This window comes from Aulonocara sp. 'chitande type north' Nkhata Bay, linkage group LG16 (assembly GCF_057382095.1).
Source record: "Aulonocara sp. 'chitande type north' Nkhata Bay isolate Kocher_YH1m ecotype deep benthic linkage group LG16, A_spYH_male_GT1.1, whole genome shotgun sequence".
Lineage (NCBI taxonomy): Eukaryota > Metazoa > Chordata > Actinopteri > Cichliformes > Cichlidae > Aulonocara > Aulonocara sp. 'chitande type north' Nkhata Bay.
In genome coordinates, this window is record NC_141359.1 from 26,496,282 (window position 1) to 26,517,922 (window position 21,641).

Here is a 21,641-nt window from a genome sequence, read left to right on the forward strand (position 1 = left end):
ACAGCCCTCACATAAACCTGAAAACATCAGCGGAAAACAAATGCGTAAAATACAAAAAGAGCCTTCAAGAAAACTCACAAAATGGACATTAAAGCTGCACAAAGACAATGTGCATGCCTGCTGGTCAGTGTCGTGTTTTTATTAAGTCTACTCACTCTTCATGTAGAGGTAGCCATGGAAATATGGAGGCCCGGTGCCGTTCAGCAGATTCACTCTGCCATTACAAACTTCTTCATCTGTGTCAACATATCCATCATTGTCCTCATCGCTGTCAATGAACTGCAAAAAAAAGACATCAGCATTTGAATAGATTAGACAGACTTTTAAACTGAAATCTTAAAGTAATAATTACTTCAAAAAAAATCCACAAAGGCAGAAATTTATAGCAACAATTTAAGTTAATTTCGTTTTTTAATTTTTCTGATGGTGAAGTCGAGCTGTTATTTTGCACTTTAAGGGCCTAAAATCTGTCTGACTTTGTAGCCACGGTGCTGCCAATCTCCTTTAAACTTGGCTCACACACATCCACCCACACAAACACACACGTGCCATTACATGCACCCATCCTTCTTCCCCTTTGACATTTTGCTGATCTCACAGTGTTGGGTCGCTGAGTGCAGATTCACGTGCTTGTCAGCAGAGCCAAAACAAACATTTTCAGCATTGCTGCTCAGCGATTCTTAAACAAGCCTTTTGATAAGACGCAGCCTTGCAGAAATGCATTTTCTAACCGACTTTAAGACAATCTCTCTTGAGGCAACACGAGGAAGTATAATAAGCGCTGAGGAAATCTAGGTGGGTTTCGGTGTACTGGAGAACAATGGCTTAAGTTAGACCGGATATGGAAACAGAAAATTCAGTGACCCCATGTTTTTGAAAACTCTGTGAGCAAAAATTTAAAAGATTTTAACAAACAATCCAATTTCTCCAGAGGGGATTTCCCGTCTTGGCTAGATTTACTGATTTACTTTCTTCTTCCACTGGACCTCAGAGTTCGTGCCAAATGTCTAGCTATTTAAAAGTGAAACTCTGCACATTTTCCAGTTAAAACAACTCCACAGAATTTAACAGCCATGACTTTTTGTTGTTATTTCTCACCGAGTCCGAGCTGCCTCTGAAGGAGTCCAGGCTGTTCTGAGTGCATGAGGATTTTCGCAGCACCTCCTCATCTGTGATATGGCCATCGTTAGTGCTAGCACCTGAACTCCCATGGGCCTCCTCAAACTCTTCCTGGTCATAGTCTGACTCTACGTCTGGCAGGTTCGTGTGAGTTGGCTCTTCATTTACAGGCTCAAAGTCTGAGGCCCTCTGGCGTGGCCGCTTTTCTCCATTAGTAACCAGTGGAGGAGGTGGAGGGATTTGGGAGTCTGTGAGGACAGGGGCATGACTCAGTCCATTGGGGGTATCTTGGCTTAGCTTTCCTGCTGCAGGGGAGGCTGATGAGGAGGAGACCACTAATCCTCCTGCAAAGGCAGGCGGAGGAGGGGGAATACTTTGGAATATTTCCTTATCAAGAGGAACTGCAGCTGGAGGTGGGAAGTCAGGCAAAGCGATGCGCTCATCCTCCGCGTGGAAACCCTCATCCACCTCCTCTTCAGCTAGAGGTGCGGTAGATTCAGCTGGGTCGTGGAGGTTCTCCTCGCTCGAGAGGGATGGCTCCAAACCACCAAAGTCCAGCAGTTCCAAGAATTCAGTAGCCACACGAGAAGCCTCCTTTTCCAGTCTGTAGATCTCGGCATCCCTCATCTGACGCAGCTCCTCACGTGAGACGTCCCCAAGAAGCGACACGCTGTCTTCCTGCTGCTTGTGCAGACGCTCGATCTCCCTCTCGAGCCGCAGGATCTCCTCCATCTGACGGCTCTCCTCCTCAGACGTGTGGCTGCTGGACAGAGTCTGGGACAGCTCCTTCTATCGACCACACAAGTAAAGAAAGTGCAGAATTGTGTTATTTATGTGAATGCATTCATGGGCATTCTTTATTTTTGACATTGGAAGACAAACTGAAATTACCTTTTGACAAGCACCGTTCATGAGTGAGTTCCTAAAAATAAAATGTGAATACGTTAGTCATGAAATGAAGAAAGAAAATGACTTGACAGATGACTTGGCTACTCCTGGAAATTCCTGACGAATCACAAAATTTAGCATTTTTCTATTCCAGTAACAGTTAAAGCTGTTATTTCAGGCGCTGTTTTGTGTGTTAATGCATACATAGATCTGCACATCTGTTTCTGAGCCACATTATTCTTGTGAGTCTCATGAGTACTACATCGCTTAACATCAGAATCTCCGCGTAGCTCCTGACTATATGTTGCCTCTCAATTCTCCCTGTTTAGCGTGGTGTAGGCGGCATGAGATGTTGACAGATTAACCTGCACTTCACCCCGCGATGACAGCCTTTCCCTGCTTTTTCACAACCACTGGGAAAAAGCCGGAGCTTAAAAAAGCGTCTGTCCAGAGCCAATCGCAATGGTCGCTCTACGCGTGAACCAACCAAACCCATCTGAATTCTCGACCTTAATTGTGATGGCACACCTGTAAAGTTTCGGCAGAGACATAAATGCCTGCTAAAGGGCTCAAAACTGCCTTTGTGGCCGATTCTCCAAAAGATGGTGTCACCTGCACCAGCTGCCATCACAACATACCCATACACAGACTGCGGTAAACACAGGGCATTGTACCTTGTCTTTTCCCCGTTTTCTGCTAATTTCTGCTTTTCCTCTTTCTCCTTAATCAGTCTTTGCTCCTCCTTCTTCATCAACTCCTCCTCCTCTGCCCTCCTCTTCAGCTCCTCTTCGGCTAGCTTCCGTTTCTCCTCCTCCTTCTTCCTCCTCTCTTCCTCCTCCTCCTCTTCCTCCCGCTTCCTCCTTTCCTCCATCCTCTTCTTCTCCTCCTCTACTCGCCTCCGCTCCTCTTCCTCTTCTCTCCTCCTCCTCTCCTCCTCCTCTCGCTTCTGCTTCTCCTCTTTGAGCTGTCGATACAGGGCTCGGGCCAGCTGGCCTCTGTGATGTTTCTGCAGGACAATGGCAGCCAAGCGCAGGCGCAGAAAGACGCGTCTCCAAAAGTGAGCGCGGTAGTTCTTCTGGATGGTGACGATGCTGGACAGAGCCCTCTTATACTGTTTCCTGAGGACGAAATCAAAAATTGACATTCATAATCGGCATAAAAATCATATTTAATCCAGCTTCACTGAGGAACTTTGTGCCTCGCCTCAAACATATTTGTAAAGCTGGACAGCCCTACATGGCCTCCTCCTAACGCCCGCTGCTATTCTCTGTTCAAACAAACACACTGGTAAAAAAGCTAGTTGTGAACTGTGCAATGTTTAGAGTCTGACGAGCTTGTGCTCTTCCATTGTGGTGGTGTGGGCTGCTCTGTTTAGCCCTCTGACTAAGCCCCATCACCCACACACAATACATGCATTGAAAACACACACATATAAACACGCACAAATACACGTGACTTTCTCAGGACCACACACACTGCTCCGACTCTCTGACCCTTAGTCCGACCTAGCCTCCACGGTAATCACTTCATGGCCTTTATCAGGTCTCAGGATGGACCCTGACTGAAGATAAAGTTACACGTAATAATACAAAGGCTTTACTTGTGTATTAGGGGAACTTTTCAAAGCTCTTCTTTAGTATGAATGTCTCTAAGGGGAAGCAAACCCAGAACCTGAATGCTGTCATCAGTCCCATTATAGTCTCCCAGTGGAGCCTTTCAGAGGACTGTATGTAACGTTATACTGTATATGGCAGCACGCAGGTGGAGTACGGCTAGATGCCCCTGGGTGTCTACGAATGCAGCTTCTTAAACCACCACGGTGATGGATGTTCTGCCAGTCAGGCGGAGTGGACAGGCGAAGAACTTGTTGCTTAGGCTGAAGACAGATTTACATAGATTTGCTTAAGAAGAAGTGCACTTCTGATAGTGTAGGAATAAATGACATCTCTGTTATGCTCAGAAAACTGTCTTTTTCAGAGCAGTCTAATTATCATGAACATCATTAGAGATGTAGTAATTCAGGGATAGCCATTTATAACTTGAAAGATGACGGTTTTGGCCTTTTTTTCCTTGAAAGGGTGTTGAAATCATGCAATTCCTCATCTTTGAAGCTACAGGACAGCGGCACAAGTGGGTTAATACTTCATTAGATTGCAGGGAATCATCGGGATGTTGTGTAATTTCAATGAAAGCCAGCGCACTCTTAACCATGTGTCCTCCCTTTGATAGGAATCTTTTCTTTCATCAGACTTTTAAAATAAATGTTCATCTTAAAGAAATAAACGTAAAAAGATCTAAAGATAGTACTAAAGTGACCAGAAAAATTCACACTGTTTGGGCTATTCTGCAGTCTCAGTTCATCAGTTTATGAGTTTACCTTCCAATCTACAAGGCTTTCTAAGGTAGAAACTTTAAAACAGTGCACGTACACGGTTCTGCATGCCCAAAAACGGCTTCCTATCTACAATTTCAACACTGTGGTAATCGCTGGCCATCGCCAAGTCAGCAAGGTTTAAGCCCACTTAACACACATCCACACACAGGCGCACATACAGAGGTAAACAAATGTGCAAATGATTCCACAAATGCACTTAATCCCCCCCCCCGCCCTGCGCTCCTATACACGCAGGTTGTACTACAAAACAAACACTGACAACTGTCTCTGCCACTCAATCATCCATCTTCCCCCCACCTCCACACTCCCACCACTCACCTTGCCACATAGCTCAGGATGTGGGCGCGGATCACCATGCCAGCCCTGCGCCGCACCTCTTCCCTTTCCTTCTCCAGCCTTTGCTCCAGGGCCTCCTTCAAGAACACCTGCGGGAAGAGCAGCGCCACGGCCGACAAGGAGTGACACAGACACAGAGAGACACAGAGAAGGAGGTTGAGGGAGAGAGGGGGAAAAAATGGGATGGGTTAGTTCCTCTTCCTCTTGGTAAGGCTGTAAAAGAGGGCCCACAGAGATGTAAAGGGCCCCTCTTGTCTGCTGGCAGAACCCCGTGCCCACTGCAGAGGAAGCTGTGGTGCAGCTGAGGCTAGCAGGCTAGCTGCCCTCCCTGTCTGCAGAACAGAGCAGAAGGGAAAACTGGCACTGAGACTGCAGTGTTGCTGCTACTGCTACTGCTGCTGCAGCGCCTCATTGTGTTCAAGCGTCCTTCCTGAGCATTTCCCTTCTGCTGTTACCGCTGCGTTGGTAGTTCGACTGACGTGCACAGGCAGAAAGGCACAGAGAGGGAGGGGAGAGGTAGGGAGAGAGGAGTGATGAAAGGATGAGGGGGAGGGATGGTGGCTGGTGTCCAGATAGAAAGTCACACCCCTCTTTGCTCATATGAAGGAAAGAGAAAGAGTTTAGTTAACCCTTCCCTCACTACTGGAGTTTTCTCGCAACCTTGTCTTTGTATGACTTTTGACAGCTCGAAAGTCACACTCGACTTAAATGAACATGCCTGCATGAAACATAATCAGATTTTCACTGTACGAATATGCTGCGAGGCTGGGAACAGCAGCCAGCTTAGACACGGCAGTATCTGTCGCTCAACTGGGTGATCGAGGGAAGACCCCTGCTCGTATGCGTATTTGTGTCCCAGATGTTGCGCTAATCAAAGGATCCCACAGCTGCAGCCCTGCCTGCCTGTCTCGGTAAAGTCTGTGAGAGGAGGAAACTTCCCCTTCATCCACATCCTTCCCTCGTCTGTAAAACAAATGGCTCACAAACACACATACACAATCCATGCAACATCACCAAAGCCCCTAATTCTGGGTACACGCTTCCTCTGCACACAATCAGCACATACATAATTACACGCAGATTGTTTCTCCAAAGGAAATGTATCCCCCTTCTCCGTTTCAGTCTCTTTCCCACAGCCCACACTACATTAACCTAAACCCCAAAATATTGCCCTGCCATGCACAAAATGAAACGTACTCAGCCGCACTATGTCTTTTTGGGTTTTGCTTTGAGAAACTAGCCTTTTTTTTTCCTTCGCCCTCGATGTGTAGATAAGCTTTGCAGAGCAAAGAAGTGAGCAGCGGCAGCCAGAGGTCAAAGGGCTGATCACAGAAGGGAAGCTTTACCCGCATGGTGACTTCGGGGATGTATACTGTGTGCATGTGCAAGAAATTTAATATAGATTGGCATGTGCACATTAGTGGTTATGGACCAATTCAAAAGGAACCAAATGTGGCTCGCATCAATTATTTTCTGTCTTGATGTACAGCATGCCATGTGTGCAGCTGACACTATTCATAGTCTGCCAGCCAAATTGGGTATTACAACAAAAGTGTCCAAAAAGAAACCAACAAATCCGAAATGTCTCAGTGATTTTTACAGCCACGCAGGAACCACAACTTAAAGCAGGAAGTCGAATGTGGATTTAGCCGATTTTGAAAGAGCTCCACAAAAACTGCTTTATTTGTATCCTTTCTTGTCGCAGTACTGACGCGTTCATGCTGAGTATTAACACAGGTTTTACTGTCCAGTTCAAAAAAGTCATTAAAGGTTAATCATTCAGTGATAGCATGGAAAAAAGGGGCAGTCTGTTGGCGGTGGGGGGATTGATGATTGTTGGAAAATGAGAGCAGAAAAGGAAGGACGGCCATCGATATGCTGTGCTGCCAACAATCATATCTGTTATAAGTTTTCTAAGATGAAGCATGATGTGTAACGTTCTACAAAGCTCTGCTTGGCTGCAACATTTCACCAGCGCCGTCCGCCTCGAAATCACACTGCTTGCAGTTTAGTTTATTAAATCAGCAACTCAGTCGGTGTCGAGGCTAACGCTCTGCTAGCTACAATAAGTTCGCCTCAGGATTACTGTAAGCCCCTCGGTTACAGTTACAGTAACAGTGTCAGGGTTTTTAGGAGCGGCCGAGTAACTCTGCGGTTGTCAACAAGAGAGCCGTAGATTGACCACAACCGGTCAGAAAAATCTTTGTGACATGAGTCACAGCAACTGTGGTACACATTAACAGCTCGGGAAAGACAGCAGCTCGACTTCTTGGGAAAGATTCGCTCCCAGATAATTACTGAGTGAAGCCTTTCAGTGCACTGTTTCATCTTAAGGGAACTGAGTGTTTTTTTTTAAGTATCAAATGGCGATTTATTGTTTTTTGAGCATGCTATCAGAGCATGTAGCTGACAGAGGTGTGTACTGGAGAGTCATTCGAAAAAGAAAAACAGAGTGGCAGTTTATATAATCCGTCAGGCTGCCCAGTTGTGTCTGTGTGCATGCATTTGTACTGTATTTAATACACTGTGGGGCCTGAGATAAGGTGTGGGGGTTCACCTCCTATTTTGGTAACAAAAAGCTCATCTTCACAAGGTAAAACATTAAAATTCTTTCTGCATAATATTAGGTATATCAATTAAAATTTAGATTACTGGTAGGGGCAGGGTTGGCTTAGTGATTCTGGTTACTGAAAGATCTCAGGACATAAGTTAAAGTCAGTGCCATGTACTGCTAAGTGACATAAACAAGTCTGGGCATGTGTATAAGTGAGTCCATGTGTGAACGCGTGCTGCACCTTTGTCTTCCCCAGCTGCCACTCTTTCTTGTCTTTGTTGTGAAGTGTGAGAAGCTCTAAGCAACTCTCCTTCTCGTCCTCTGAGCGGATTTTGTTTGTCAGGATCATCTTATACCTGCAGAAAAAAAAAAGAAGCATACAGCACAAATCTTCTTTCCTGATTTTTTAAAAATAGTTTTCGACTACAATATTTAGCCAATTATCTCAGTTTTATTGTGTGCACATATTTTTCCAACCTGCTATAGAAGTCCTTAAAGGTTCTCCGGACAGGGAATCCAGCCCTGCGAATCTTTACAGTTTCCAGCATCCCGGAGTACCTCAGCTGGTTCAGGACAACGTCAGGATCAAACTGGTTGGCCTTCTGTATTTGGTAAACAACAAAACATGTTTTTCATGTCAAATAATAACAGTAAGACATCAGTGTTTAGAATACTGATGCCATTTTTTTCCTGTTGTGCGTTCTATATATAACCTTCCTTATTGTAGGTAGTGCAAAATGTGTTGCAGCTAAAACCTGCAGGCACGCCTAGTCAAACAGTTTTACTGCTGAGTCGAGTTAAACTTGAACTAAAAAGTAAATTACCATGGCGAGGACTATCATTTTACATTAACAATCAGGTTACTAAAAGGAAAGCGCACACCACCGGCGAGAGAAACCCGAACAGTGTTGAGCAAGACATAACCAGACGGAGTTGCCTTTTCTTTGAGGAATAATCAGCCTCATTGTTCACAGTTCTGTGTTACCAGTAATCCTCCGACCTACTTATCAAAAAGGATCTGTGATGTCTGCCGCCCTTCTACACAAGCTGCCTGATCACTGCTCTCCACACGAAGGCCATTTATCACCCAGAGGGCACAGAGTGCTGGATAAGCCCCACACGACCACAGCATTCCTCGATGTGTCAATCTAATTACAGGCTAATGCTACTACGCATGGAAACAGGCATACTTACAAAGGCACAGACACGCTTTGCATGTGCTCGTGCTCATAATCAAACACACACGTGAAAGGGCAGCCCTCCGCGCTCTGAACTCTGCTCTTTAACGGAGGATTTAGGCGGCTTGAAAAAGGTACGAAATGTTGACTTGCTTGAGTGAAAAACAAGCTGACCCTTGCCTCGGTGACATTTATCCTAAGAAAAGCAGGAGCATGGAAATCGCATAAATACATTCTTGGTGTGTGCGTGTCTGGATGCATTTGCATGCATGTAATCATGTCAGAGGATTGTGCATGCCATGCCATCATATTGTAGGATTAGCAGAGGCCCGGCTTGTTCCATCTTGACCAACCAAAGCTAGGTAAAGGAATACAAGACAGCCAATGAGAGCAGGGGACACATGAGACAGAAAGGCAGAAAAAAAAGCAGATGGGTGAGGAAAAACAGACAACAGAGTAGTTTCCATCCAAGCAAGCAAGCAAGAAGCTGTGGAATGACGTATATGGAGTGGGAGGTAAAGAGTAGTGAAGGAGGGACAACCACGGCTCTGTGTACAATAATAACAGTAAGAAGGAGAATGTCCCTGGATTACACCACAGTCATTCACAAGGAAAACAAAGAAGCTGATATAACTGACACTCCAACTATCTAATAAACCATAACACAGATTAAGAAGCAGGTTGCAGTTTTGTGGTAAAGAGCAGTAGGGGAGCATAGGAGTAGTAAATAAATACCCCGCTAGCTGGAACGCAAATACAGTTATGTGATCTTATCTTGGCATTCCACTGGTGCAGCCAGATCAGCAGAGCATTAGCCAAGCTGCTGCAGCTGGAGTGGCCAGTACTGACCTCTGACCTCTGGCAAAGAGGCTAAAGTGGTAGGAATGTGCTGGTACACAGCCCTTTTATTTGAGGAAGTACAATGAGAGCCTTTGCACCAACGTTTGTTACTTATGAACGCTTGTACTTGGAAAAAAAAGAAATAACTTTTCAATACGGATCATTTAAATGACTTTGAGGCAAAGTGCGATCGCGATGTGGGAGGCATAAGAACATAAACACAACAAGACTAAATATTAACCCCAAGCAGTGAATAACACCGAGGAGGTTTACCTCCACAGGCGCTGACCTTGAGAGGAACTTTTTTTTTTTTCTTTTTTATGCGATGAATAAAAATGACGTGACTTACCTTGTCCATGTTAGGTTTGATGCAGCGTACAAAAAAGGGGTTGGAGGCACTTAGTGTGGCCATCAGGGAATGGAGAGAGTCCTGAAAAGCATCAAACACAAGAGCATATTACTGCTTGTTTGTTTTTTTAAGTCTGCCGAAAAATATAAACACTTGTCTCACTGTTCTGTACTTTGTCTGCTAAGTATAAGTGGGTTGTTATTAAGGTATTGGTGTAATAAGTAAAAGTACTGAGTAAATGTTCTTTGGTACTTCTCAACTCCCACATTTATCATAAGAGACACAAATGTATATATACAAAGCCACACTCCGAGGACCCCTGAACCTCACAGACTCCTGTAGGTTCATTTTCCTTCCTGCCTCAGACAGACTGTCTCCAGTAAGGCCTGGCCTGGCAGAGCTGAGTGTGATTGGCCCCTGGTTGGCCCCTCTCTGCCCAGCCATCAACCCTAATCCCCTGGCTTTGGGAACTGTAGGCCAGGGCAGCCTGCCAAATCCTTCTCCGCTCCTTCCCTCCACACTACAGTTAGAGCATGCTAAGCTGTCCTCCACTCCACCCCCTCCTCCACCCGCAGCCCAGCTCACAACAACATATTTCACACAGCCCATCACCCATCATCTACTGCAGATCAAGTACACATACGGCATTCTCCTCCCCATCTGTGTGTCCAGGATTTCAACCTTCTGTTCTGCATTTACGCCGCTGCACTTGCACTCACCATGCCAATATAAAAAGTGTAGTGTTAAGGGTTAAGTGATCACCACACACAGCAGTATTTGGGAGACAACTGGCTCATTGTTAGTGTAATGACGCAATCACGGCGTCATGTGCGTAGAACTGAGAGAGATATTTAGGTCTGAGGAGCTTAAGTCTCACCCTGAACTGCGAGCTGACGGTGGGCTTGCGTCGGGCCGTGCCCATTTTTAGGGTCTCATCTCCATTTCTGCTGCCAACACGCTCAAAGAGGTCGTAGATGAAGTCAAGCCTGCACGTGAATGTAAACACATGAGCTCAATCGCATAGGTGTGCATTCAGAATAAAAAAGGAAAAGAGCGTGCCCTACTCACCTGCTGTCTTTGAGAATGAACAAGATGTCATCTCTGAAGGTGTCTCGGTTCTTCTCCAGGATTCCACGCACATCGTAGAGCACCTGAGGAAATGAAAACCAAAAAGACTGAGCGTGTTTAGATTGAAGAACAGCATAGGAGACATAGGAGTTAGGATACAAAGAAATAAGATGAATACAGCTGTTTAAATGCACTGTGGATGGGAACAAGTTATGACTTTTGCCCCGTAACTTTAAAAATCAAAGTAAACTTTTGCACTGCATGTCCTACGCTCACGAATGCGACACAAGTGATTTACAGCGACTATGAATATGCGTTTGAGGCTTGATGTAAATAAAGATAAGGGAGCAGGTGGCGGTGGGGGTGACTTGTCGAGCTCAGTCGAGGGCGTCACCTGTTGTGTCCCGTTCAGCTCCGCGGCATTCCTAAGCTCACCCTGATCCAGAGGGATACACTCAGAGTTTATGTTTGTTGCAGACACACTAATTACACTCCAGTGCAGATTTAATGGAATAATCTCATATAGGACGCTCTCTGCGTCACTCAATTTCAGGTTCGTTAACTCAGACAGTAAACCAAAACAGTAAAGCAAATTAGATTTGTCTGGAGGAATTACAGTTTAATGCAATATGTTTGCACACAGTAACAAACTGAATACATTTGGACTATCAATAAACACTTAAAGATTAAATATCAGACATTAAGTTTTCTTGGACAACTTCCCGTCTGTTTTTCAAATTATCTGTCTTTCTCTGGCGCCGAGCAGATTATCTAATCTGTGGGAAGATGCTACGATTTCCTCCAGAAACCTCAGCAACATTTCAAATAACAAACAGGGCTTTCAGAGAGGCGAGTATACTGTCTAGAGAGAGAACAACTGGCTGCCCTGGCAGCGCCTGTCTTCTCTGGACCAGGTCATTACCATAGCCATCCTTGCCAGGCTTGTGACTGAGCCACCCCACTTGCACTAAGGAGACCTTGTCCGAGGCAGGCTTCATAAAGCCATTCTTTATATGAAAGCGAATCTTTCTACTCTTGCTCCACATTACATCCACTGTCCCACTCAATCACTGCAATTGTTCCCCTGCCCTGGTGTCTTTTTGGCCTTTCCTACACTCACATCAGTAGTGACCTCCCTTATCTTGCAAAGCAAAGGGAGGAGAAGACGATCATAAAGCAGTTTCTCCTGACTCAGGGAAAAAGACGGCGGAGGAGGCATCAGGCATCAACATCCCGCAGCAGATTTTGGCCAGGAAGATCCCACTGTCCGTCCAACAGCTACCTCACTTCCCCGAAACTAACAATTGAGGGAGCAAAAAAAAAAAAAAAGCAAAAAAAAAAGCTGGTGTCATGTGTGTATGTATGTGTAAATGTTGTTAAATACCTCTCCAGCGTAGTGCTTGATGCCAAACTGGTGATCAGTTACTCTTGGTTTGACATAGTACGGGTTTGTCTGGAGAGAAAGGACAAAGATACAGAAATTATCATGACATCCACTCATGTAGTTATAAAGAGATTAAGTAGAAGACACTGTGCGCTGGATTCACAGAGACAATAAAATGCCATGTGACAAGTTAAACATCAAATATAACATCAAAGCACATGAAACAAAATAAAACACATAAAATTAATACAAGGCCTAGTTATGAATATTTGTAACTTTTCATATTTAAAACAGAATTTTAAATGTTAAATCTAAATGTTAAATATTCAATCTAAATGTTAAATGTTAAAACTAAATATTATATTTAAATCTAAATGTTAAATTTAAATATTATATTTAAATCTAAATCTAAATATTATATTTAAATCTAAATGTTAAATCTAAATATTATATTTAAATCTAAATGTTAAATCTAAATATTATATTTAAATCTAAATGTTAAATTTAAATATTAAATTTAAATCTAAATCTAAATGTTAAATCTAAATATTATATTTAAATCTAAATGTTATATCTAAATATTATATTTAAATCTAAATGTTATATCTAAATGCTAGATGTTAAATCTAAATGCTAAATGTTAAATCTAAATGTTTAGGCTAACATGCAAATTTATTGCACGGATCAGCGGAAATACCAAAATAAAAGCTTTCCGGAAACCTCCGGTGCAAAAGTGTGCCGGTAGTGGTCAGACACGTTCTCACTCCCAAAGCGTAATAATTTTCGCTAGGTGACAAATTGTCAACATTTTATGCTTTCGAGTACCCAACACGTTCCTAAATTACGGCAACGGAAAAAGGAGAGCACATGAGAACCGTTTGGACTCAATTTAGATTTAACATTTAACATTTAGATTTAAATATAATATTTAGATTTAATATTTAACATTTAGATTTAATATTTAACATTTGATGAAAAGTTACAAATATTTTGCTAAATGTTGTAAAAAATTACTCGAAAAAATATGTTTTTGTAAGGTTTTGAGCTAAATGTGGAAAGATTTTGCCGTTAATTTCAGCATGTTTCACTTTACAAACGGAACCCCATAATGTGGCGTGCACATGGTAACAGCTGAGTTTTACATCTGTGCTCAGACTACAGTACTTTGTGAATGCTTTGTGTTACTATGATACACCAAATATCCCCATAAAAGCATTCTCTTCTTCTATAAACCACTGAATTATGTCTCTAGCACAAATGGTAACAGAGTTATAGTCCTTTAAAAGCCATTGTAAAATTGCCCTTCTACCAGAACAGTGGTTAAAAAAAGATAAAATTACCACCTTCTATTGAAACCATTGCCAATGAGGCTTCAGCGAATAGTCGGTGGATAAACGGAAACGCCAGATGAATCTCTCAGGTCTTTTTTTGCTATTTCTTAATTATTTTTCTTAATGATACTGTTCATCTGCTATTGGTAGTGATTTTTTTCTAGGTCCTCCACCATTAGCACAAGATATGCTAGTTGCTAACAGTATTTAATTAGGGCAACAATGAGCTATTAGCCAAGCGGCTAACAGCTCTTTGTTGATCCCAAAATTCTATTTCGGGGCACGAGCCTGTCAAACTGTACTATGTGTTGTCAATTTTTTGTACCTTCGAATTAAGAATTGGAAACACATGTGCTTTTTATGACAGTTGTGGTACAGTTTTTTAAATTGCTTCCTTGCTAGTTGTCTGTTATGTGTAAACACAACACTTTTTCTTTCCTGAGTTAGGTAGGTTTTTTCTTCTTCTTAAATGATTCATAGGTCAGTTTGGACTGAAAATGAGTAAAAAGCAGCCAGTGTCCAAAGAAAACTTCGAATGACCTTCAGAAAGCCTGGAGAACTATTGCTCAAGACCACTTATAAAATACACGAAAGTCTGGGTGCGTCGAAGCAAAATACAAAGAAATGAAGGGTAGGTCATGAGACTTTTCACAGTACTGTATATAATGAGTTTCTATCTATTGTGCTGAAGATACTAGAACCCGGGTTTACAAACTAATTAATAAACAAATTTATCAAAAAAATACAACGTACACGTTTACATGTGTTGATTCATTTACGCTGTTTGCAACTTCCTTACATGATGTGATACAAACATCTTCTGCTCTGATCGCGACCTTAAAACGTAACACACGGATCCGCACCCAAGCAAACACCTCAGGGCGAGGTCATGCGGTTCTTAAGTCTCGCTCTGTATCGTTCTTGTTTTTTCCGTCAGCCATAGAAAACTCTTTTCTCCTGCACACAATGCTGGTCAGACCCAGAGAATGGCTGATCACATTTCAGTATTATTGTGTTCATGTGCCGGAGCGCCCGGGGGTGTGTACGAGTGCTGCTCAGACATTCAATGCAACAGGCGATTCATCAGCCAGGACAGAGGTTTAACTCTTTGAGGCTGTCTGAGCTGGTGGGCGGTGAAGGCATTTCCCCAGCTGGGGTTAAGAAGCTTTGGTGCGCGGATATGGGTCATTTTTATGGCTTTGCTGTCTATCGGGGAGGGATAGAGTGTGTAAAGGAGCCATGTAGGTTTTCACGTGTGCGTGTGGACTCACTGCGTGTCGACTGTGTAGTTTCTCCAGAAGGGTGTAGTCGGTGCCTTTGGGGAAGCGACTCTCCTCATTGATAAGAGCCAACATGCCCAGTTTCTAAAGGGGAGACAGACAAAAAGAGAGAGAGAGCAAAGAGTTTGAAACACACCAAAGTCATGATGGAACTAGTTGTAATCCCATTGGGGCACATCTGGCAGCTATAACAATACGTACAGGAAACAGCAATGTTATTCATTCAATATGCTTTTTTTAATTGAGAAAGAGAGAGGAGGCACTGCGCTCAGCAGAGTAGTTTCATGTCTTATAATGAACTAAAATCAGACAGATATGTAGGGATGAAGTAGTTGTAGTGTAGTGTTTCCTCCAAACTTGCCAAGTTTGTGATTTTAAACCAGAAATCTTTCAAACACTTATGTAGAGGCTCAGTTTTAACGTCATTATAAGTATGGTGGTAAAATAACACAAATTCATGCCTTACTCTAACCATACCTCTAACCGCTGACTAGTGTACATTACTGTGCAAACAACATGCAAAATGAGACTATATAATGATAGACTGCGAGATGGGAGTCAGTGTAAGCACAGTGTGGCGTCTGGGTCAGCCCCGCTCTGGCTGGTGGTTAGCGGTCTGTCCTGGTGATGACTTTGCTCTGTCAGGGCCTGACTGTCTGTTACCTTTTCTATGAGATCCAGACACTCAGCGTTATCCATCCAGTCTATGGCTTCCCACTGGATCCCCTCCCTGTGAAGACAAACACCCACACAGACAGACACACCATGTATACATAAACATCAACAACCAGGAAGACACAATGGCAGCATTATCCAGTGTGAGCATGTGATGAAATGAGCCATGTCCAGGCTGCTGGCCTATTGTACCAGAAAACAACTGGCTGCGGGAGAAAGTGAGGCATTTCCAAACGTCTGGCAGTTTGCCGGTATGATCACGAAGAGGCTCAACCCCCATCCCCATCTGTGTCTGCGCTGTCTGCTCTTTCCACTGTATGCATCCATGTATGATGTTAAACTATGTAAAGGTTTCTGACCTGTTGTACTCCAGCTGCTCCAGGGAGAAGATGTGCTTATTGAAGTACTCTTGGAGTTTCTCGTTTGCGTAGTTGATATTGAATTGTTCAAACCGGTTCACCTACACAATGGAAGAACATGCTTTCAGTATACTCTCTGAGATTTAAATCAAATAAAAGCACACACTCACCAGCCACCTTATTTAGTTAATTTGTTCAACGGCTTATTAGCGCATGTTTCTAATGAGTCAATCACATGACAGTTACTCAGTGCATTTAAGCATGTAGACATGGTCAGGATGACCCCCTGAAGGTCAAACAATTCACTTGAAGGTGATTTAAGTGACTTCAAAAGTGGCATGGTTTTATTGTGTCAGACGGGCTTGTCTAAGTATTTCAGAAACTGCTGATCTACTGGGGTTTTCCCACACAACCATCTCTAGGGTTTACAGAGAATGGTGGGAAAAAGAGAAAATATTCAGTGAGTGGTAGTACTCTCAAAAGAGAATGGTCAAACTGCTTCAAGCTGATAGTAAAGCAACTAAAGCAGGGTTAGAGTATCTCTGAATGCAGAACAAGTCAAACAGCAGCAGAAGACTTCACTCTGAGTCACTCCTGTTAGTTAAGAACAGGAAACTGAGGCTACAGTTTGTGTGTGCTCAACAAATTTGGACACAAGATTAGAAAAATGTTGCCTGGTCTGATGAGGCTTGATTTCTACCATGACATTCAGATGGTAAGATCAAAATTTGGCATAAACAACGTGAAAGCATAGCTCCATCCTGCCTTGTATCAGCTTGCTTCAGGCTGGTGGTGGTGGTGGTGGTGTAATGGTGTGGGGGATATTTTCTTGGCATATTGTTGTTCTAGGAAATTGTTAAAACTCTAATGTTATCAGTATTAAAAAAGGTGTAATACTCTCAGTGTGTGTGTGCAAGTGTGTGCTACTACCGCAGATGTGACTCATGTTTGTCAAATGCACGTGACTAAAAAGAGCACAGATAAGGAAGAAATACAAAATGTAGCAAAATGCTTTGATAGAACAGTCATTGTGTTGGTATTCTCACAATGCACCAGAGAAGATAAGTTATCTGGTGATTTAAACCAGGATTTGATTCTTTTGGGGCTTTCACCTCAAAGTTCTCAAAGCCAAAGATGTCCAAGATGCCAATGGACTTGAAGTTGTCTTTCCCTTTGATCTTCTGATTGATCCTCATTATGATCCAGGAGAAACACTGGGAATAAAGCGCCATGGCCACCGAGTCCCGCGAGTCCACGGCCTACAGATCAGGGAAAAAGAGATGGAGGGCGTACCAGAAACCACGTCAGGCATAAATAAAAAGGAGGGGGGAAAAAGGAAACTTTGCAAACTGTACCCTAAACACAGCATTTATGACCACACAGTAAACATTTCATCGGTTCTATCAGGTGGCGGTTAAAGAAGTTAAAAACAAAAGATATGTTTGGACTGCTTGAATGATAGCGTGTGTGAGGCCTCAGTTCCATAAAACAAATAGTGGCTTGAAGACAAAGGTGTGTTATGTCAGCGTCTGTCTGCAGTTGAGAAGACGTCTGTTTTCACAACAGTCAGTGTTTTTTATCACCCAAATATCTTCAGAGTGACGCACTGCACTGTAACATTAGAAAAATCCAGTGAAAACAACGGCAAACTGGAATAAAGCGTAAAAGTTTATTTGTTTTTTTAAGTATTTTTCTTTTAAAGGAAATGACACCTACAGAAAAATCCCAAAGCCCACCTGGCAGAAAGAGGCTCATGGTGGCAGGCATCCAAGTCCACTTGGAGATTTATTTCAGCTGCTTTGTAGTTTATATTTCCATTCCACTAAATTTCAGAAAGAGCTGATGTTTTGTTTTCGGTACAACGCTTATCTGACATCTATTGTTTAATAAAAGTAAGATTTTACATAGAAAGAATGAACATGTGCCCCTTTTTCTGACTTCAGGTCCATTTCTCTCACATTAGATCTTCACAGCGATCCCTCAGGAGGTAAAGCGGGTCATTTGTTAACTGGAAGCTCCCACAGCCCACATGTTGCAGCATCCTTGGGCAAGATACTGAACTCTAAGGTGCCCCTGATGCATCCACTGGAGCATGAGCGTTACATAAAAAGTGCTTGTATGAGTGTGTGTGTGTGAATAGCTGAATGAGGTTTGTAGTTGAAAGTGCTTTGAGTGCTCAGAGCAGAAAACTGATCTATAATTACTGATACAGTTTAAATGTATTTAGCTTTTTTCTGAATTGTTGGCACTTTTACTTCAGTAAGAGGCTTGACGGAGGCCATGTGCTAAACTCTTGGTGTCAAGCTTTGTGCATTCATGGGCCCACATACAGCACATACAGGCCGGACTTGTTGGCCAGACCCCTGAAAATGACAAAGAAGTACATTCTAAAAACCTTCAAGTTAAATGAACCATCCATTTACAAAACAGATGACGAACAGTCTCAGATGTCCTAAGAAAAATAAGAATGTCTCAGTGTTTCCACATTAAGCCAGCGTGCTGTCATTTCGAGGAAACTGTCCCAGTTCACAAAAACACATCCACAGGACTCATTGGCCTTTGCATCTTACTTCGGTGTAATGTCTTTGTCATTAGTAAGGCTGTGAAACCGATGAGTCAGCCCCCAGGCTTAGGATGAAATTAGCAGGTCGGACAAAGCCTCTCATGAAGGATTCATTCCTAACGTAAACACAATGCTTCCTTCTAAAATATAGTGAAAAGTTTCAAAATTACACCCTGCTCCTCTGCAATTTTTACACTCTGGATCCAGTCTGCTGGATCCTTCAGCAGCCTGGTTCTGGCCTACAGGCCTTGAGCTTGGCATAAATTCACAAGTAAAAACTAAAAATGAAACTGTCCAAATCATTACTCAAACTAAAACTGATGAGAAGTCCTGTGAGCTACACGCAGTTCCACAGAAGAACATGAAAAGAACATAATTAATAACTTGACACGTTACTTCTCCGTGGTTCGTAGGACAGATGCTACAATGTGAACAACAACGAAAATCTACTTCCCATCCACATTTGAGTCCAGGGTAATTTTCTCCAGCTGCCATTGAGGAAGCTTTACAGCCTGTGTATGAATATACAAAGCCTGAGCTTGCCAGCTACACTTCCTCGACAGGTATTGTGCTTGATTTAAAAACAAAACAAGAGTGCGGCCGTGTGTACTTTATTCAGAGCCACAATGCTCCTGGGCTTTTCAGTAATCCATCATGCCCGGTCACCTTGTACGACTACTGGGAGCGAACAGAGCGCTGCTGGCTCCAGGATCTCCGTCACGGGGGTGAGAAGAATGGCTGCTTGTCCACGACAAGGGGTGGGGGGTGGGGGTCTACTGCTGGAAGTTGTGAGGGGGAGTGACCCCTGGCTGTTGTGAGAAGAGGTCTTTCTTGCCGACTCTAGGTCTGGAATAATGAACTCTATTAAGAGGCAAGTTGCTTCAAAGGCCAGGCAGAACAAGCAGCAGCAGGGTGACAGCACAAGACTCTTTGTCTGCTGATGAAAAGCTTTCTTGTAGCTTTCGTGTCCCGGTGATAATAATAAAGGTCCTCCCTGCATATTCGCTGACATTTATGAGCGTGAGTGGGCCGATGGGTTGAGCCCAGCCGAGAAGGGATTGTGGCATGTGTGTTCTTGTGGCATATGGTGAAAAGCACAACACATGCAGATGAAAACTTGTGCAATGTTTACAGTATTACAGATGTCAGCGCAGACATTTGAAGCTGAGGGAGACACAAGTGGATATTTATGCCAGCGTCTCAGTGCCTGGCTGCACTGCCTCCAGAGGAGAAGACTCTTACTTCACCACCAGTCATTGGTTCTATTGTGCTTTTGACTCAGATCACTATCACGATGGCTTTATTGTGCCTGAAATCTGGCAGACAAAAAGCAGGAAATGGCTGGGAGTCACGCAAGGGGATCTGGAAAGGCATGTGGTGGAGCGCGTCAGAGAAAATTGTGTGTGTGAGTGTGTCACCAGGACAGGAGAAGGAGAGGGGCGAGGACAGATATGGATCCACTGCATGATTAAGATTCTTGACAGAGCATGGTGCCTGAACTTAAAATTATACGCTGAATTCTGGGAAGTGAGGTCCAAGTGCTTCTTTTCTGTTTCCGTGTTAACTGTGTGATTCATGTAATGAGCAACAGAGGGGGAAATTGGGCTGGATGTGTTGTTACCTGCTCCACAGTGAGGGGGGAGCAGATCTCCTCTCCTCTGAGGATCATGGAGCGCTGGGTCAACACCTCTGACAACTGGAAGGAGTCGAGGCCGAGCAGCTCGCTGACGTTACTCACCACTGAAACAAACACAAGCACACACAGATGTACACAGGGTATCTATCACTTACGCAAACAGTTCAGGTGACTCCTATTCATGTTAAACAACAGATGTGGCATATACACAGCAATCCTATACCATCTGCAGGAAACTCTACTCTGCAGGCAAGTCTGTAGTGTTGGCAGTCACCGTAGTTCACAGGTTCTTTGGAAAAGAGGTCGGACACAGCAAACAAAGGAGCCTGAAGCTCATGTTACAGCCTGCTTGGTGCTCTGTGTGCTGGTACAATGTCAGTCAAACTCAGGGCCGTGAGGAATACTGCAGAGCCGTCCAAAATCGCTGATAACCCAGTTCTCTACTTCGGAAATTTCACCAGAAACAATTGGACTGAGTTTATTTTGGAATTTTTTTTAAACTGCTTGATAAAACCTGCATAGCTTGCGCATTTGCTTTCAGTACTAAAACCACTGCTTGGATCTTTTTTTTTCATACAAAAATTCCCCTTTCACTAAAGTCTAATAAAGGAATCAACAAAAGAAAAGAAGCAGCAAATAAATAAACAAATACAAGTGTAACACCCAGTTACACAGTTTAGCTTATTTAGCTGAGGCACAGTGGTGGGGTGGTTATCACAGTGGCTCCTCCTGCATACCCTGACTTTGAATTAGATAAGCAGAAGAAAGTGGATGGCCTATTTTTTTTACCATAGAGTTAGAGCATTTCCAGGTTTTTATACTGCTTTTAATCTGTGTAATTCCAAGCTTCAGTAATATGGTTCACATTGAGAATGTGTCATCAAGAGCACACACTCAGGAAGTGACTCTGTGGTGCCCAGAGACTGTCGACTGAAACTCGACACCTTGGATACCAATGACACGCAAAGTAACCACTGGCATTACTAAGTGCACCGAGCTCAACTTTGAGGCAAGTAAATGAAGCAACAACAGACCAAATATTCAGTAGTGCGTTCTACACAAATTGATACATGTACATAAAGTTTAACACACCACCAGATCTTTTAAGATTTTGGTATTAATTTCTTTTTCTACCTCCTTTGGAAGTTATCTGAGCTCCACCGGCAGTCATGAACTCAATGTTGCCCATCTGGAGGACTGCCGAAAGAAGCTTGAACACGTCCCTGATCTCCTCCTCATTGAATTCCATCACTTTCAAAGCTTCCTGCAACACAAAGTTACACAGATGTGCCACAATAAGGAATCCTAAAACAAATTAAATTCATTAATTAACATGCAACCACCTACAAACCAGACCCAATGTGAGATTGCCAAATAATAAGTTCACCCAAGGCTCATGTTCTATGGAAGCGAGGTCTCTGACTCATGAAAAAGAGTTACAGCGCCCCCTGGAGGGGAAACAAATGATGTACAAGAGTCCTTTTCATCCTCACCATCACACTGTTGAAGAGCTGCTTGTCGTCTAGACTGCTGTCCTTCACGCAGCCCGACTGGCTCAGGTAGTGATACGACTCAGGACCCTCAGACAAGAGGTACATATCTGTGACACAGAAACGGACAAAGTAGATGTAATAAAACACTTCAAACGGACAACACAGACGTTATTTCAGAGGTAGCTGTAGAGAT

The 21,641-nt window shown here is 43.3% G+C and overlaps 1 protein-coding gene across 4 annotated transcripts in view; it reads right to left on the reverse strand.

Annotated features, from left to right (window-relative positions):
• The window catches only part of myo10l3 (myosin X, like 3), a 32,553-nt gene that overhangs the window by 10,680 nt on the left and 232 nt on the right, over positions 1 to 21,641 (reverse strand). Inside the window, exons 2-19 of one of the 4 annotated variants that reach the window (XM_086266139.1) lie at positions 21,449 to 21,555; positions 21,090 to 21,219; positions 19,941 to 20,059; positions 16,869 to 17,015; positions 15,757 to 15,857; positions 15,386 to 15,452; positions 14,714 to 14,806; positions 12,112 to 12,180; positions 10,728 to 10,810; positions 10,537 to 10,645; positions 9,660 to 9,740; positions 7,770 to 7,894; positions 7,534 to 7,648; positions 4,721 to 4,827; positions 2,682 to 3,125; positions 2,011 to 2,041; positions 1,099 to 1,905; positions 156 to 279 (exon numbers count right to left, since the gene is read on the reverse strand). In XM_086266139.1, coding sequence (XP_086122265.1) covers positions 156 to 279; positions 1,099 to 1,905; positions 2,011 to 2,041; positions 2,682 to 3,125; positions 4,721 to 4,827; positions 7,534 to 7,648; positions 7,770 to 7,894; positions 9,660 to 9,740; positions 10,537 to 10,645; positions 10,728 to 10,810; positions 12,112 to 12,180; positions 14,714 to 14,806; positions 15,386 to 15,452; positions 15,757 to 15,857; positions 16,869 to 17,015; positions 19,941 to 20,059; positions 21,090 to 21,219; positions 21,449 to 21,553 — 2,857 coding nt within the window. In that variant the 5' untranslated portion in view covers positions 21,554 to 21,555. Of the gene's footprint in view, positions 1 to 155; positions 280 to 1,098; positions 1,909 to 2,010; positions 2,042 to 2,681; positions 3,126 to 4,720; positions 4,828 to 7,533; positions 7,649 to 7,769; positions 7,895 to 8,177; positions 8,324 to 9,659; positions 9,741 to 10,536; positions 10,646 to 10,727; positions 10,811 to 11,847; positions 12,040 to 12,111; positions 12,181 to 14,713; positions 14,807 to 15,385; positions 15,453 to 15,756; positions 15,858 to 16,868; positions 17,016 to 19,940; positions 20,060 to 21,089; positions 21,220 to 21,448; positions 21,556 to 21,641 lie in introns of those variants that run through there. The other 3 variants (XM_086266138.1, XM_086266140.1, XM_086266141.1) reach the window with 3 other exon arrangements.